Source organism: Cyprinodon tularosa, unplaced genomic scaffold (genome assembly GCF_016077235.1).
Source record: "Cyprinodon tularosa strain WSP-4 unplaced genomic scaffold, ASM1607723v1 ctg79, whole genome shotgun sequence".
Lineage (NCBI taxonomy): Eukaryota > Metazoa > Chordata > Actinopteri > Cyprinodontiformes > Cyprinodontidae > Cyprinodon > Cyprinodon tularosa.
This window is the reverse complement of record NW_024039551.1, coordinates 616565-635077: the sequence shown is the minus strand read 5'-3', so window position 1 is coordinate 635077 and position 18513 is coordinate 616565. Positions and strand designations below refer to the sequence as shown.

Below are 18513 nucleotides of genomic sequence, written 5' to 3'. Positions count from 1 at the left end.
TATAATTGGTTTCCGTTGGCTGTACTTTTTTTCTGTGACTCTCTAGGTCTTCCAGAAATTTGATCATAATTCTAACAATGATTATTGAAAATACAGGTATAGCAGATCAAGGGAAAGGATTCATTTTTAAGTATTTTTGCTAAATTTCAAACACTTAGTAAAAGGGCAATGATTTTTCAAAAATACTGATGTTGAACTTCATATTCTAACTCTGTTAAAATCAGTTTCCATGGCGATGGAGATAACACCCAGCTGTACATCACCCTGTCACCAGGTGATTATGTATCTATTCCAGCTCTGGGTGAATGCAGAGAACAGATACACATATGGAACAAAAGGGTCCTCAGATGAATTAAACTAAACTGAAGTAATACTTTTTGTACCAAAGTAAGAGCGTTTAAAAGTTAGCACCCAGCTTTGGTTAATCCAATAATCAGGCTCTAAATCTGGATGTAGTGATGGACTCAGTTCTGAGCCTCATAAAGACAGGAACAAAGTTGGCCTTCTATCACCTAAGAACTTCTCCAGGATAAAGGGACTAATGTCTCAGCAGGATCTTGAAAAACTAAGTTCTGCCTCATTGATCTTTAGTAGAATTGATCCCTGCTTCAGTTTCTTAACAGGTCTTCCTAAAAGTGGATCAGACAGCTGTAGCTTATCCAGAATGCTGCTGCCTGCATCCTCACTAGATCTAAGAAAGTGGAGAACATCACCCCAGTCCTTCCACTGACTCCTGTATCTTAGTGAATACACTTTAAATCCCTCTGTCAGTCTAGAATGGCTTAAGCCCCTGACACACCTTGATGATTTAGCCAGCATATGCCCAGCATCCCAGAATCTCCTGAAACACTGGCATACACTGACTTTCTATGTATTTTTTCAATGTTGGATATTTACGTAAAGTATTCATGCTAAATTTCCCAAAGTTATGTCCGACGACAGCCTAACTTATGCATGATGCCTATTAAATGTCCCAAGCTAGTGTCCTGAAGGGGGCAGCGATGCGCCCAGAGGTACACAGCCTGCAAAAAAAAGATGACTTTGATCGCAGTATTAAGCTAGCTGCTGTTTACCACCCGCCAAAAAATAAATAAACAAAAAGAAATGGTAAGAAAGAAGGTTTGCAGTCGCAGCAGGCTCAGCGTCATGTCTGCTAGGGAGTTTGTTGGTTGTGGCCATGGGCGTGAGCGCAGGTAGGATCCATCACACTCACCTTCATGCTCACCATGATGGGGATGAAGTCTGGAGGAGTACAGTTTCATCCTGTGGACCCCCTTTTAGACCAAAAACTGTGCCAATACACCATTATACAGTAGCTGTAAATGAAAAACCCGTTCAGCGGTCGTCTGGAACATGTCAAATACATTGATGTGTGTTGGAGATAAGTTCTTGATAAGTTACGCATAAGTTGTGCACAAGTTACTCATAGGTTTTGGATAAGCTAGACACCATGACTTATAAGTAACTTAAACTTAATGTATGTCAACGATTAAATAACTTACCTGTAACTTATGCCCCCTGTATGAGCATACGCCCCACCTATGAGCATATGCTGGCAAACCAGCGTGTTTCAGCGTGCTCATAACTTGTAGAAGACATACCCATAACCTATCCAACGTACACCAGCGTTTTTTCCAGATTTTTCGTACGTCAGGAAGAAACTGGCTAAATGGTCAAGGTGTGACAGGGGCTTTACCTCCAAAATAAATTACAGACTGGTTGACAGTGGATCAAAAGCCAGACCTCTCAGCTCTACTGGATAAGAACCAGAACCAAACATGGAAAAGCAGCTTTTAGTTCTTCTGCTCCACTAACCTGAAATAAGATATCAGAAAACTAGAAAAGTGCTGAAACCCTCAGTTACTTTAAACCAAAATTAAAAAGCTATTTGTTCAGAGCGGCCTTTGACTGAGCCATCTAAACATTATTAAAGTTTTTAATCTGACTTTCCTTGCATTTTTTTTAATAATAATTTTATCTTAATAATGATCTTGTCATGATTTTAATGCAAAGATCTGACCCACATGCAGAAAACCAAACAGAGAGACCAGGGGAAGGTTTAACAGGTTTATTGAGAACTGGTAGGGATAAGTCCAGTGAAGCTTTGAACACTGGCGAACCGGGACTGAAAAGTGAAGGGAAATTCCTGTGGTTAGTTCAGGCTCAGTGGGAAATTTTGGCTTCGATTTGCAAAAGGGAATTAAGGAAACAGGACTCACGTTTCCAGAAAAGGAGTCGTTCTCTGAATCCAGTAATTGACTTGCTTGTTGGAGGGCGGACAGGGTTTACCCAGTTCAAGGTGTTTCCTTGAGGAACGGAGGAGCTGACTGCCACTTGGATTTCCTATGGTACTTGAACGGTTTCTTGTGGAGATGAATCCCCTGCTCAGTGTGAAGCTCAAACAATCCTTTGGGGGAAAGTAGATCCAAACCTCCAGTTTGAATCCCCAGCTCAGTTTGAAGCTCAGACGATCCTTCCAGGGGGAGAAGGTCCAAAACATCCAGTTTGCAGGGTGGCTTCCTGCCAAGAGGCAAAGACAAAAACAACAAGGTTAGGCTCAGGTTGACAAAAACTCAGTTTGACTCAGCAAAACTCAGCTTGGCTAGAGTACCCAAAACTGACAAACACTGGCGTCGAGGTAGTGGCAGTCAGCAGCTTAATAGTCCTCCGGTAATGAGGCAACCATCCGCTGGTGTGTGAGAGGGCCAACAAGAACCAGGCGCCACCTGGTGGTGGAGGGAAAACCGACAAAAACACAAATCACAAAAACTGGATTCCTAACAGATCTAATATAAGTCCCTTTTCTCTTTTCTTTCTTTCTATGTTTCCTTTATTCTCCTGCAATCAAAATTTCTTTTACTTCATTCATATGCAGCCCTTTGAATTACCCTGCCACTGAAATTTGGTACAGAAATCACCTGGCCTGGCCTTGTCCTTTCACCAACATGGTTAAGTTTAATTTAGCACCAACCAAATCAAAGTGTAAAAATATTTTGTTTGTTGTATATTTTTGAAAATGATGAGTATGATAGAAATTGTATTGCAAAGCATATTTTCTGAGCACCCTTTCGCCCTGGAGAACCTCAGCCAATCATATTTGTTTGTGTTTCTTTCACACACATTTCTCTGTCTTTCATCATGTGTTGCAGTGGTCAAGTTTTATTACACCTGTATCAAAAACCTCTTCACAATAAGAGGCACGGCCGGTTAAGAAATGTTTCTTAACCTCTTACACCCTAAGGGGGTATAAATAAATTTCTGCCTGACAAAAACACACAGAAGTAAATAACTTATAGCCTCAAAGCTATTAGATTTAAGAAGAAACTTTTGGTACGTCTGTAAAGGTAAGATGTCATAGAATGGTTTTCTGGTGTCAGCACCATTGCAGCTTTGACCCTGCCTGAAATATTAGGGACAAAATACAAAATATTTTGCATTTTTTGAACCTCGCCAAAATTTTCTTTGAAATAAACATTGCAAAACACTACCAAAATATTATTTATAGCACAAAAAAGTAGTACAGACTTTCAAATCTAAATGTTGTGTACAAACATACAAAATGTGGACTCAATCAGATGAATCATATTTATTTTAGAATGGTATTAGTGAGAAATTTCTTAGGCGGAGAGGCCATTTTGGCACATTTATCCATAAATGTCACCAAACTGTGCCAAATATGTTTTTTACATCAATACTGGGGGTTTGGTAAAATTACGAGGTCACGTAGCAGCTGGACCCGCCGGTGGGTCCGTAGGGTTCAAGGGGTTAAGGAATTATTTCAACCCATTTGAGCATCCTGCTCTCTGGACCCTTTTATCCTGCCTCGCTTGTCACATTTAAACTTGCTTTCTATTTCTCATTGTGAAATTATGCTATTTTCATAAAAGATTTGGCAAATGGAGAAAACATTTAGAAGTAAATGTTAATTCAAAAAAATGTAGCTTAATTTCTTGGGTGTTTTACTTTTCTCTCTATTCCTTCAGAGATAGAAAGATCCCACATGAAGTCCCATCCACTGCACTGCAGCACAGCAGTGCAATTGTGATAGCTTATAGATCCCGGTGGCAGCTCTGTTTCAGGTGAAAGAATCGGGGTAGTTTTGTATTGTTTGGTTCAATTATGAAAAAACTTTAAACTTAAGCATCGACAAGTAGCTGGTTGATATGCAAAGAAGACAATAAATATTTTCCAACATTTCAAAATGTTGATGTAGCTTTAAAAATGTACCGCTACATCCATGCAAACAATGGAAATTAGAACAGATCTAAGAATTGTTTTTTATTACATCTAAACGACACATTTCTGTTATTTTCTTGTTAAATCCATTTTAAATAAAATCAATGAATAAAGACCATAAACACATATGGAACTGATATATGCAAATACTACTTATATTTATATGAAAGCCATCCTGTTCACTTACTGCACTTTGCAATTGTCCACTTTATATGGAACTAGACCAATGCCAGCCAACTGTATGGTGTATCTTTTAAAAGATGCATCATCCACGTGTCTCTGTAACTCTCTCCAGCACTTAACAAAGCCATGGCTCCCATGAAATGATGAATAAATAAAGGCCTCAGTTGTGGCATCATAATGCTATTCTTTTGTAAGGCCACCTACTGGAATCCTGCCAAAATGAAGCATTCCTGAGTCATTTCCTTTTCCAGCTTTGTGGGAACCATCTGTTTTCTTTAAATTCATGTTTAATCATTTTAGGAGAAAATAAAAAAAATAAGTCAGCATTCAGACCTTTTTCATGCTCCTTTAATTATGAAAGGGTAAACATGAGATGTTTGGATGCTGTGGTTGTCCTGTGATGTTTGGTCGGTCTTGAACGTGTTGTTCTGTTGGAAAAAACATTTATGTGAATTAACTGAATCAAATTACTCTCATTAACTGATTGGTTACTTTCTGAGTTGAGTTCAAATCATCCCAGGTTGGTAATGTGGGAACCAGCATGCGCTGGTTTGATCCATGAACCTATCTATTCATGCAGTACACACATCCTCCTGAGAGTAGCGCTGTTTCAGCTATTCACATAATACACCTATGAGCTCAGACAGAGAAGATATGATCTGTACATAACACTGTGATTTATGTTATTGCTTTTCCCAGCTGTAATCTGGAAATTTTTCATATTTAAGAGTTTTTTTATTATCTAAAAGTCACCATAAATCATTTTTTAATATTTTCTTTATCTGAAACAACTAATTTCTGGTTGGCAGAACTTTAAAATTATGAGTCTGAAAAGTTCTTCTAATATTTTTCACAAATTTTAGCTGTTAAGGTACTTAAAAGTCTATTAAAACTGTATTATTAGCTCACTTATCATCACTATAACAAAGCTTATAGCCTATTATAAAAGTAACGGAGCAGAAAATGCAGTTAAAGCTCTGTAAACAACTCACCATGTGACCAAAGCAGCTTGTTTTTTTCTGTAAAAGCAAAACTGCTTTTAATATGAACTGAATGATTCGGTGATCAAATCTTTTTAGGGAATCATTTCAATGTGAGGAAGTCAGTTCCCTCAAAAGGACTGCTTTCCTGATCACTAGATTTGCGGTTTCTGATACAATAGGAAAAAAAAGGATACACAAGCAGCAGCACTTACCAGCTGCCTGCAGGTGAGTCCCTGATTGGTAGAATAGTATGAGCACTAATCCTATTCACAACTACAAATTCTGATTTACAAGTACACAATGTATTTGACTGGGGTTTGTGCCCATAGTATAGAGCCAGGAGTGGTGACAGCATGGCAGACTAATGTTAGCGCCCTTCACAGAAGAGTTTCAACAAAAAAAAGACAACTTTCAAACTCTGGATTTTTTTAACCTGGTTGAAGCTCAACACAAACGAGTATATTTTAGTATGATTTCAAGGTTGATGATGGCTTGTAAAGTTATGGAGTGAATTTTATCCCATTATTGTAGCAAACAAATAAAAAAAAAAAATTTTTAAAGGGAATTTTAGAAAACACATTTTTTAAATTGGAATATAAAAATGCGATCCAGTACTGAAATTTTGAAAAAGGTTTTAAGAGTAACATTGATATTTTTTCTGATTTGTTATTCCTTTTTTATTTTTTCATAATTTTCTTCTGTTTTAAAAATGTTCCTTTATTTTAATATTTAAGTATAAGATCTATAAAAACTATTAAGTCAGTGTCAGAACCTCTTTTTTGATTAAAAGTTGCATTTCTAGATTTCTTCTTTTAAATAAATCCTATTTACAAAACATGTTATTTACTTGAGACTATAATGGAACAAAATTCCCTTATTATAATTTTTGACAAGCAGTTTAATTTGAAATCAATGGCTCTGCTCTTCCAGCTTTCGCTGCCTCAGCAAACAGCCCATGACAGACATTCTGAGAGCCTCTTCCTGCTCTCAGCTCCCATCAGGATAAACGGTCCATTTAAAAAAAAAAAAAAAAAAAAACAATAATGTGAGCTGATGTACGAGCACTCTCTGCTCTTGACATTGAACTTTTTTTCCCCATCACATAAAGGAACGCGCTCTGTTTGGGATTTGTCCTGCTCTGTTTGACATCTTCCAGTGTTTACTGGCTTTGTTTTTGTTTGTTAGAGATTTGATGAAGTGGCGTACGTTGGTGTTGTAATTTGGCCACACACGGACTCATTAAAAGGGAAGACTGAATGAAATAAACATGGACATTAACTTAAAGTCTGACACTTAAAGTTATTTTTGTGTGGGGAAACAGTTGATCAACATGAATGAGGGTGGAGGGGTGATGGGGAGTGGGATGGGGGGGTTGAAAGATGACTGGGCTCCACAATGCTCCCTGTCCCGGTACTTGTGTATGTGTGGGTGTCTGTGTAGGATAGCAGGCAGTGCCTCTCAGTAAAGGGGGGAGAGGGGGGCCCAGTCTGTTACCAAAGGGAGGTGGAGACTGCTCTCCCACCCAGTCATAGTGTCTTACTGGAGCTCTGACACACACACACACACACACACACACCTCCATGCACAGTGTTGCTGCAAACTCTCCACAGGAAACTCTGAGCCATAATGCGAAGGCACCTCAGAGCAGACGGGTGCATTGCTCAAACCTAGTGGGATACGGCGCAGCTTTGATAGCGCGTTAATTACTCATGTGATGTGATACAGATGTCTGGGGGGCTTCAGCTGAAAGTTTGCCTGACGGTTTCCAAGGGGGCCAGGCAGGCGTTTTAGAAGCGGTAGGTGAAAACCAAACGTATTTATTATTTATGCATAGATCAGTTTGCGTGCTGTCACAGATCCCAGCAGTGTCATGCTGATGCTAAACTATGATGCTACTTGAAGGGCTGGCTGCTAAATAGTTCTTTGTGTACTTGGTGACAGCAGGGACTTTGAAACAGGAAGAACTGTGGGCTTTAAGGCTTTCCTGCACAGTGGCATGATGAAATGGGCTTTCCAACCAAGACTTTGAAACTTCATCAAGTCTTTCCTCACAGCTCTGTGTAACCAACTGATTTTCAGGAAAAGTTGTTGATTTTTTTTTTTTCTGCACAAAGCGATTAATCCTGGAGGAAACTTATTGTCTCTTAACTGCACATTTTAAAGCTGTTAAAATTAGAAACAGAAGGAGGATGTGGAGCTGTGGAAATTATGTTAAAGCCAGTGCGAAGGACATCTGTCCAAAACACAGCACATGGATCTATAAATGTAATAAGTGAATGCTTTTCCATGTAGATGTGATTAAGAACAAAAGCTCAAGATTTCTGATGATGCCTTCTATTTAATGTCAAACTATAACCTGAGGATGCATCTCCCATCTGTGGGCCCCTTTCTGAGGTCTTAAAGACATTAAACTTCCTGACAGCTTCAGATTGAGGGATTTATGCTTCAAATGTCTTCTTAAGCTTACATCTTCATTGCCTTGTAATCTTCTCAGATGTAAAGTTAAAAGTTTTTATGTGATAGACTCACAGAAAGAAGTGCACAAAATAAAAATCTAATAAGGATTGCATTTCTGTTCAGGACAATTAATCAAATCCAGAAATTGAGAATGCAGCTGTTCCCTGAAGGCATCAGAGGAGAACATTAGTGAACAAACAAAATCAGAAAGACCATAAACGCCAGGTTTTAACATCTGAAGGATCTCTAATCCATAAATGCAAGGAGCAGACTTTAGGTGGATATGACGGGCTGTGCATGAAGCGAAGAAACCAAGAGAGAGGGGTTAACTCTGGATCCACAACTAATAGCTCTGTTCTTTACACATCTGGCCTTCATAGAGGAGTAGAAGGAACAAAAAGAACGGAATCTAAAGAAGTGCAGCCATATTTAAGGCTAATGGATGGAACATGGAAGAAAGGAAGACGGACATTGGATGATCATTTCCAGTCATCTATGACCCAAACAGCCGGTTAAATACATCAAAGGATGTCCGGCTCTAGATAGGGGCCACCGGGGCCAGTGCCCCAGTATAGCTGGTCCTGACGTTGTTACGTCCCCTGAACTAAAGGCATAATATTAAATGAATGTCTTATGATTATATGCATGGGAACAGTAACTATAACTGATTTATCTTCTGGATCTATTTGCTCTTTACTGCTTTATTTCAACAATGATTAAAAACTGAAGATGTTTTACTTTTAGCCTCAGTCATTTTGAGACAGGATCACAGTTCTAGGAATGCACTGGTTCTGCTCCAAAGATAAGTGCATTTTTTCTTGAATCTAGAAGGGAAGTGAGACACTTTGCTTATGGAACAAGACAATTTACATTTAAAATAAGAAGACAATTGCATTGTCCATATTTACTATATTTTAGTTGATATATTTACCTTATCAAATTAAGGGTAAATACACTTAATTTAAGAAATTTTCACTTAATTCTAGATAATTTTTCCATTGTACTAAATCATTTTCTCATGATGATACATGCTGACTGAAGCAGCTGTCAGTGATTCCTTTCTCTGACTAATTTATATTTTATCTTTATGAATTACATTTACAATTACGAAGAAATTACAGTCTCCTTTAAGCTTCAGCCGTACTAAGATACAATCTCAGTTCTTATCTGTTAAATTTTTTTTTTTTATGCGTTATTATAAATGTTTTGTTTTGTGACCCCTTGAAAAAAACCCTGGCCCCAGATTGGCCCCACTTGTAAATTAGATCTAGAACAGCCACTGAATCCACTTGTTCTGAAATCTAAGCAGTTTTTCTCTTTTCTTCTCTTTCCAGCTGTGAAAAACGGAGGCAGCCTTCCAGCGATCAAATAAAAGTGCTCAATAATGGGGACCACAGCTCAGCTGCTCATGCTAATGGCCTGTTTGGCAGCCAGAGGAATGTGCCAGATAAAGGAGGCCGAGGACCCTCTGCATGCCGTCCTGGTCCACTCCACCCTGCAGTCGGTTGGTTTCCACAGCACCGTCAGTCCCACAGGAACCGCTCTCCCTCCGTTCGTCTCAGGAGCCCGGGCTCAAGCTTTGGAATCCGGCTCTGCTAACGCCACGGTCCTGAAGCAGCCGGTGCGACCCCCAAAGTGCCTTGTGAACCCCTCAATTAGCAACTATTTTAAGTACATCAACACTGTCATTTCTATTATCGTCTTTGTGGTGGGCCTGGTGGGAAACGCCACCCTGCTGAGGATTATTTACCAACATAAGTGTATGAGGAACGGCCCCAACGCCCTCATCGCCAGCCTCGCCCTGGGTGACCTTATCTACATCTTCATTGACATACCGATCAACGTGTACAAGGTACAGCCGCCCCCCTTTCTGAGTGTTTATCCATGGTTGTAACTTTATTTTCATAGCCAAGCTGCTGAGTGACGCCTCACACGCTGCTGATATGATGCAAAGCAGCAACAATGGAGGAGACATGGTCAGATAAACTAGGAATATTAGAGACAGGAAAGGGGGGCGGGTTTAAGGGAGTGTAGGAGAAGACGGGAAAGTGTAATCAGTCTGGGAGGGGGTTATCTGTCTTATGGGGTAAGATAAGTTGATGAGAGGGGCCCGGATATGACGGCTTTAAATAAACACACAAGTCAGGCTGGAGTCAAGCACGCCACTGATGTTTCACTGAACTTTATTCCTTTGTTCTTCGTTTACAAAATACTTATGTTCACCCTTTACAGATTTTGCTCTTATGCAACACTTAAGCCAAATCAGAGAATTCAGAAAAAAAGGCCTGCTTTAAAATCACTTCATTTATTAAGAGAAAGAAAATAGTTAATCCAAACCAACCGAACCCGAAGTGTAATTTAAAACACAAATTCACTGTGATGAGCCAAAATCTTTGGGTTCCAGTATTTTAAACCAGGGTTTCTTAACCCTCTTCCTCAGGACCTGCTGTCCTACATGTTTTAGGTGTTTCCCTGCCACCACACACCTTCAAAATCATGTTTTGAATCATGTTTGTCACCAAAATATTGTGATGATCTCAAAGACCTTTTAGGAAATAATTTGTGCATCAAGCAGACAACAGTGAAAGTGACTGCGGGTATGGCTGCCACATGATTCTGTGAAGGAGGAAATGCACTCATTTGAATCAGGTGTTCTTGAGTAGACACACATCTAAAACATGAAGGACAGTGGGCCCTGAGGACCATCGTTAAGAATCCCTGATTTAAACCACATCGGTTCAAGGTGACAGCCTGTCCCACGGAAGATGACAAAACTAACCCAAGTTCTCACAGTACCTGTCCGTTCACAAACATTGGGGAATCCATGTAGTCCCCATCCTGATTCAACCGGACAGCCAATCACATTGCAGCATGGCGGTCTAAGGTGGGACATACGGTCGAAAAGTCAAACCAAAACAAACACAGCAGCAAAGGAGGAAGCATGCAAAGCTACTGCACATCTGATTGTAAGAATCCACAATTTCATGTTTGAAAGAGAAACAACCTATAAAGGAGTGTAAAAGCCTTAGTTGTTTCTCTGGTTGGCAGGTTTGAGGGAAACTTTGCTATTTTCTCATGTTTTTTATTTTTTATTTTTTTGCAGATTTTATATTTTTAAGGGACTTTTTTATTCCTGTTTTAAATTTTGAGTTTTAAAAATTGCATTCTTTTCAGAGAAAAGCAAACCCCAGAAATAAAGAGAATGCGATTAGGGAAACATGATTTGGAAAGGAAATTGGTTCGTAAAACTTAATCTGAAAAGCAAAGATCTGACAAAAAAAAAAAAGGTATAACTGAAAATGTAAGATTTGTTAAAAAAAAAAGAGCTAATTGAAAGAGTGACATTTAAAAAAGTGAATTAGAAAAAAACAAATTTACAAAATTTGCTCCTTAGCTGCAACAATACTGGAACAAAACTTACTCCATACAACTGTCAATGTCAGTATGCAACTTTAAGAAAAAGACAAAGAAGCTGCCCAGAAAAAGCTGAATCATGTTTGCCAACAAAATATTGTGATGATCTCAAAGACTTTTTAGGAAATAATTTGTGCATCAAGCAGACAACAGTGAAAGTGACTGCGGGTATGGTATTGATGGACCCTTCACGTTTTAAAACCCTCCACGGTGGCTGCATTAGAGGAGTTCCCCAAAGAGCAGATGGAACACAGTTATTAGGTTTAGGGGCTGCTTAAAGGAATAGCTTATTTCACTTAATACATTTGATTATTAGATAAAAGCTTTTTTTATATTTACTGCAGTTATCTTTGTCAGACCTACTTTTTTGATGCTCTTAAAAATGTAGTTGATCGTCGTATAAAATAGGAGAAATAAAGAAATCTGTTACTGGATAAATATTTTTCCATGTCTCTGTGTTTACGACTGATTAAAGGAACAAAATAAATCATGTGGCTGTTTCCTTAGTGAAAAGCAATTACCAACCAGAGCTTCAGTCATTTGAAAGCATAGATCTGATTGCCTTATGGGGATTTGCATGAGAGTAGCACATTATTTTTAGCTTTTAATTCAGAGAGATTTCTGGTGGTTTCAAGTGACTCAAAGCTCTATTGTTTACTTCTACGACCACTTGAAAAAACGAAGCTTTGCGTGACTTATGCGCTAAACAGTTGCAGACCCCTTTTGCCCTAACTTGATTTATGCCGGTAAACACTGTCAAGCTTTGTGTAATAATAAAGAACGACGGCAGAATTGAGAGATCAGTCATGCTGGTCTCCCTGCAGCCACATTAAAGGAACGTCGCTTTGCACAGAGAAATGTCAGGAAAGCCACCTGGTTGAAATTAACTCGGGACTCTGAGGGCACAGCGACTTTGTTGTTGGAGCAACACATGTGCAAAGAGGAAACAAAAAAAATCTTATGGGGGGAGCAGTCTGTGCAAAAACAAAGAGGAAGCTGCGTCCACAAGGTTGCAACCCTCCGGCCCCTTCTTCCATTGAGGGAGGACGCCGTTTCCTAAAACACTATTCCTTTGTTTTCCATGGGGAAGGGGGTAAGCACCTCTAAAGAACAAAGGTGCATTTTCCATAAAAATGTCCTTGATAAAAACCTAAACTTCAGGCACACTGGGACAGAACTCAGATGTCTGTTTTTGACCATAGAGGTGAGTTTGGTCACAGTGAAAGCTTGTCAATAAAACATCATCATATAAATGAGAGGCATTTATCTTTTCCCCATTAAGCAACGCAAGTTTACTTATAAAACACGTTTCAATAGTGAAACAATTCAAAGTGATCTACATAATAGGGAAACACACAGGTTACAAGATATTAAATTAAAATATGAGAGGAAAATGATTGATGGTAAAATTAAAAAAAGTTGGACCGAAAACTTAGGCGGCTCATTCAAAGGCAGCTCTGTTTGAAAAAGGTTTTTAAACTTGATTTAAAGCAGCTGAAGATTTGACAGTGTCTATGAGTTTATTCCAGATGAGCGGAGCAGATTATCAGAGAACTAAAAGTTGCTTCTCCATGTTTTGTTCTGGCTCGCATACAGTAGACCTAAGAAGTCTGGCTGTTGATCCACTGCCAACCAGTCTGTAATGTATTTTGGAGCTAAGCCATTCAGTGATTTCTAGACTAACAGAAGGATTTTAAAGTCTATTCTCTGAGCTACAGGGAGCCCGAGGAAGGACTTTAGAACTGGGCTCATGTTCTCCCCTTTCTTAGTTCTAGTGAGGACGCAGGCAGTAGCATTTTGGATTAGCTGCAGCTACTGATCCACTTTTTAGACAGGCTTTTGAAGACACCACTGCAGGGATCAATTCTTTTTTTTGTCTTTTTATGGCACTAGGGGATCATTCATTTGGAAAGTAGGCTGACAGGAAAGGGGGTATGAGAGAGGGGGAGAGACATGCGGCAAAGGATCATAGGCTGGATTCAAACCGTGGTTGCCCACATCGAGGACTAAGGCCTCCATACATGGGTCATGTGCGCTAACCACTGTACCACCAAAGCATGCCTCTACTAAAGAGGAACTAAACAGGAATTAGTCCCGGAGTCCTTTAAATCCTGGAGATGTTCTTTAGGTGATAGAAGGCCCACTTTGTTCCTGTCTATATGAGCCTCTGAAGGTTCAGGTCTGAGTCCATCACTACAACCAGATTAGAGCCTGATTGCTGCTTTCTAGCTGGATTAACTGAAGCTGAGTACAAACATTTCATGCTATTTCTTTGGTCCAAAACTATTACTTTGGTTCAGTTCTTTAAAAGTTCTTTAATCTATGCTTTGATTTGTTCTCTGCATTCACCCAGAGCTGGAATGAGTTCATATAGTCACTTGGAGACATGGTAATGAACAAAAAAGTGGGCAAAAAAAATTGTGGATGGATAAAAACATTTGTATAAACATCGTAATCCTTCCAAAATAAACTCTGAATTCTCAAATTTTCCCTCAATATTTTCCAAATCTTCTTGTTCTAAAAAACCTACAGTGTAACAGAATATAGTTATACATTACTGAAAAGAAATGAATAATTTTTATTGTGACTGCTGCATATCTAGGAAACTTCTTTGTGATGGATAGCGTGTCCCCACTTTAGACTAAGAACATTCCAGAATCGCTCTTCTTCCCAGCTGATAGTGTAGTATATCTAACCTGATCCCAAGATTCTCAAAACTTCTGTTGCGTTATCAGTATAAATATAACCGACTGGCAGCACTGGAGGTGGTTTAACAACTATGCACCAACATAAATTCAGATGCAAGGACCCAACATTACCTTTGCTACATGTGACGCTATGCAGATGCTCTGTCTGTAATAATGAAGATCGACTGAACTAGATGCTGATGAATTCATTGCAGCAGAGTTACGTCAAGGTTCCGGCTGCTTTAGCTGATGGATGGGGGGGGGGACTCATGGGCTTCCTGTCCATTTTTGAGACATGACGCCATGGCAACCCTAACTCCTCACACAGCAGCATGTGACGTGTTCTGACACTTTGAAAAAAAAGTTTTTTATTTTGTTAAGTGTGGAAAAATATTTAATAATATCCTGTCCTGCCTGTGAAGATCAAGTATTTATTTGATGCAGATCTTTTTTTTTGGTTCTTTGTTTGCATTGTTTGAATGATGAATCTTTCTGCAGCTCCTGGCGTCCCGTTTCCCCTTCGATGACCACTGGTTCGGCCTGTGCCTGTGCAAGCTGGTGCCTTTCCTGCAGAAGGCCTCCGTTGGCATCACAGTGCTGAACTTGTGTGCCCTCAGTGTGGACAGGTCAGTGCTGTCAGATGACACACTCATGGAGAAGCTGAACTTTACTCTCAGGAAATCTGTTTAAAATGCAAGGTAGTGAAAAAAGGAGGAAATAAAAACATTAAAAATGTTATTGTGGAATTATTAGATTGTTTGTTGCAATTAGTTCAAACAAAGACAGCAACTTTACAATTAGTGTGGGAGGACTGATTACTCCTCCCAGCAGTTTGTTCTCAGGCTCATACAGAGAGTACGGTCTGATTCCACTCATATCCTCTATTCACATTATGAACTATACTACCTTCTGGCAAATGGTGTAAAGTGGCCATTTGCCAACCTAACAGATATAAATTTCCATTCACCCCTACCTCCATCAGATTAATAAACAGAGTAGGCATTTAGTATAAAGACGTTTGAAGGTTTCATGATGATATATTTTGCTGTGTTGGTTGGAATATCTGGGGTCTGGTTTATGTTTATATTTATATTGTGTAGCATATGTTTTGTTTTCTACATTTACATTATTGTAATATATTATATGTGTATTTGATGTTTATTTATTGTATTTCTTTTTTAGCACATGTGGTCCAAGACAAATTTCCCCATCAAAGTACATTCCAGAATGTGGAAATTATGTAGTGTCAAAGTACATTGACTCTATTAGAGTTATTAAAACAACAACTGGAGTAAAATATACACTATGTAGAGAGTTGATTTTAACACTATTTCAGTGGGACCACATAGTTAATGCAATCTTAAAGTGGTACTTTAACACTGCAAAATATAGCCTAAACCAATCTTATCAGATATAATTTGTAACCAGGATTTTATGACCCAATTTGAAAATATGCAGAAAAATTATAGCAGATTTTTTTTTTTTTTTTTTTTTTAACTGACAGGTGACCAAAGCTAGAAATTAATTAATCGATATTTTTGCTTTAGGTTTAATTAGCTTAATCCGTATTTATTTAAAGGACCACAGCGATAACATTCCTTCACAACAACAGAATTACTAGATAATCAGTTTCAGGGAGGTATTTTACTCAGTATGGATTTGTTCTGTTGGATGTCACAAGATCCCTTTCTTCTTTTACATCCTGTGTTTTTTAAACTGTTTAAAAAAAAAAAACTCCAAAACTTTGGGCACAGATCTGTTAAAAGAAAAAATGCTGCTCTGGAGACCTGGCTCCAGTTTGGGAAGAGATGCACAGATGGGGAAACTGATTACTGTTCCAAACAAAAAACTCAAGCTAGATTTTAGAAAATTTCAGGGGTCTGTTTCAAGAAACAGGTTTAAAGGAAACTTTAAGTTGTCTAAGCCTGAAATCAGAGAAACTCTGACTTTTTGGGTTCACAAAGAGAGTTTCCTCAACCTCTGTTTCATTTACTGTTGTAACATTCTCCCCAGAGTTAACTTGGTCTGTAGCAGGTTTTCTTCAGTAAACTTCAAGTGTCCTCTGTCTCTGCTCTCCTTACAGCCAATCACGCTGTTTTATTTTCTGATGTAGTCCAATTTTTGTCATAGTTTTGTGCATAATATATATATATATATATATATATATATATATATATATATATATATATATATATATATATATATTTATATATTTATGTAAATATACATATATATATATGTATATATACATTTATATATATATATATACATTTATATATGTATACATATATATATATATATATACATACATATATATATATATATATATATATATATATATATATATATATATATATATATATATATATATATATATATATATATATATATATATATATATATATAATATATCATTCACTAGATATGTCACACACATTAGGTTTTAAAAGCAAAACTTGGATGTCTTTTTGACGAGTATCTTATTAAGGAATGATCGGCACATTTTCACAGAGAAGTTAATATTTTATTGGGAGAGGATTCTACATATCAGTTGACAGGGCATGAGAATATTTGTTTTTGGTTTGTTTAATATGAGCGCGTTGTGGATCATAAATTTTATTTAGTTATATTTACTGAAATTATTTTCAGATTACACATAAATAGATTCATTAATTCTGCTGGGGAAAAGGAATTATTCTAGGGTTAGGATTAGGATTTACTGGATGAAAACAACCTAATGGGCCTACTAGCACAATCTGCAGCCATTCTATGGGCCTGATAGCTGCTAATATCGACCATTTATTGGGATAACATCTGAAGCACGGCTGCAAACAGCCACTTAGTATTTACTATGTTAAAGAAGATCAACATGAGGAGGGACCCATGAGATGATCCACAGGTTCCATATATAGGAACAATGTTTTTATTCTTCATTTTCACCTGCTGCCGGAAGATTTCACCTAAATCGATACATTGATCTACTGGTACTACCATTCAAGAAAGGATTCTTTAATATCATCTCGTTCACAACAGGCTGGCCAAACATTTTAATATGTATTAATTTTACTGAATATGTATGCCTGATATTTGAAAAAAAAAACTTTTTTCTATGTCTAAATGACCTTTTGAAACAAAATAACATTCTCCACATCTAGAAAAAAACATTCTAGATGTCTATAAATTAATTTCAGATCTCCATATTCCTAATATTTCTGGTCAGCATTTGTATTATTTTAACTATGAAAACATGTTTTTCAGAAACGATAGATACATATTCAGTCAAGCTGATGAATGTCAGATTGGCAACTTAAAATGTGTAAACATTTCTAGATATATAAAAATTAATTATTACGGGCATAATTTTTTTTTTTTGCACTTTTCAAAATTAGGTTTCTGCTAAAAACAATGTAATCTAGAAACTATATTATTAGAGTTCAGACTAGGAGTGTGATTTTGATCAGGAAGAATCTTATTTCAGTGATCTACCAATGGAACAACAGAGAGGAGAGTGCTTTTATTAAATGTAAAAGTGGCCTGCCATAGCCCACTTCATATAAACGTAAGACACATTAACTCGAACAACAATTTTCTCCTCTGCCATCATCCTCTCCTTTAGCTGTAGCGCTGTTTCTCTGTCTTTAAAACACATTCTCATACACATAGCCTGACTTAATAATTAGGTGTAAGGCTCCCATAAATTGTACATTAAGTCATATCTGGAAGTATCAGAGTACAGGAATTATAGATAATGAATTATAACTAAGCAAGTCTTTGGTTTTTTACACTAAATAGAAGGTGTTTCTGAAAATTGTAGTTAACATGCTCGCTTCATGTTAGCCTGCTGTCAATTATGACCCCTAAAAACAAGATGTCAACAACTCTTTTTTATCTCTTCAATGGCCTCCTTTTTGTTTTTAAAATTATGTATTAGGATTTTACGATATGATGATATAAATATAAAAATAAAACATGTTTTAAGTTAGTTTATTTCCTTTGTTATTAAAACAACTCAGGAGTAATTGCACGTTTGTGATACACGTGATACAAAATATAAATCCTTAGTTAGATATATCACCCCTGGAGGTTGCCATTTTATAGCTGTGCAATGCATGCTTGGTCTTACTGAGTCTGAAGCCTGAGTTCCTTTAAATCAAGACTAAAAACACATTTGTTTAGGATTGCCTTCGACTTTTCTAGTTAAAAAGTTCAACCGAAACATCATTAGTTAATTTTTCTTTCTTTAGTCCAACTGCTTTTAATGTTCTTTCTTGTTTCTGCATCTTTTTTATTATTTATTCTTTTATTTTTTTCTTCTACTTGCTCTGATTGTGTTTTATTTTCCTATGTAAAGCATTTCGCATTGTCTTTTTACTGAATTGTGCTATACAAATACATTTGCCTTGCCTTGCCTTACTGGACTGAAACCTAGAGAGTAAACACAGGAAGGCTGACATTAGCAGAGAAGATTTTTATCGTATTACATTTGAATTTTGTTTTGGCTGGACGGAGCTAGCGCTACAGGACCTAGCACTACAGGACCTAGCATATGCCAT

General features: G+C 37.6%; 1 protein-coding gene across 2 annotated transcripts in view; it reads left to right on the top strand.

Annotated features, from left to right (window-relative positions):
• Positions 1–18513, top strand: part of ednraa (endothelin receptor type Aa) — a 50018-nt gene that overhangs the window by 15315 nt on the left and 16190 nt on the right. The window contains exons 1-3 of one of the 2 annotated variants that reach the window (XM_038271065.1): positions 6967–7198; positions 9194–9711; positions 14459–14586. In XM_038271065.1, coding sequence (XP_038126993.1) covers positions 9244–9711; positions 14459–14586 — 596 coding nt within the window. In that variant the 5' untranslated portion in view covers positions 6967–7198; positions 9194–9243. Of the gene's footprint in view, positions 1–6966; positions 7199–9193; positions 9712–14458; positions 14587–18513 lie in introns of those variants that run through there. The other variant, XM_038271064.1, reaches the window with a different exon arrangement.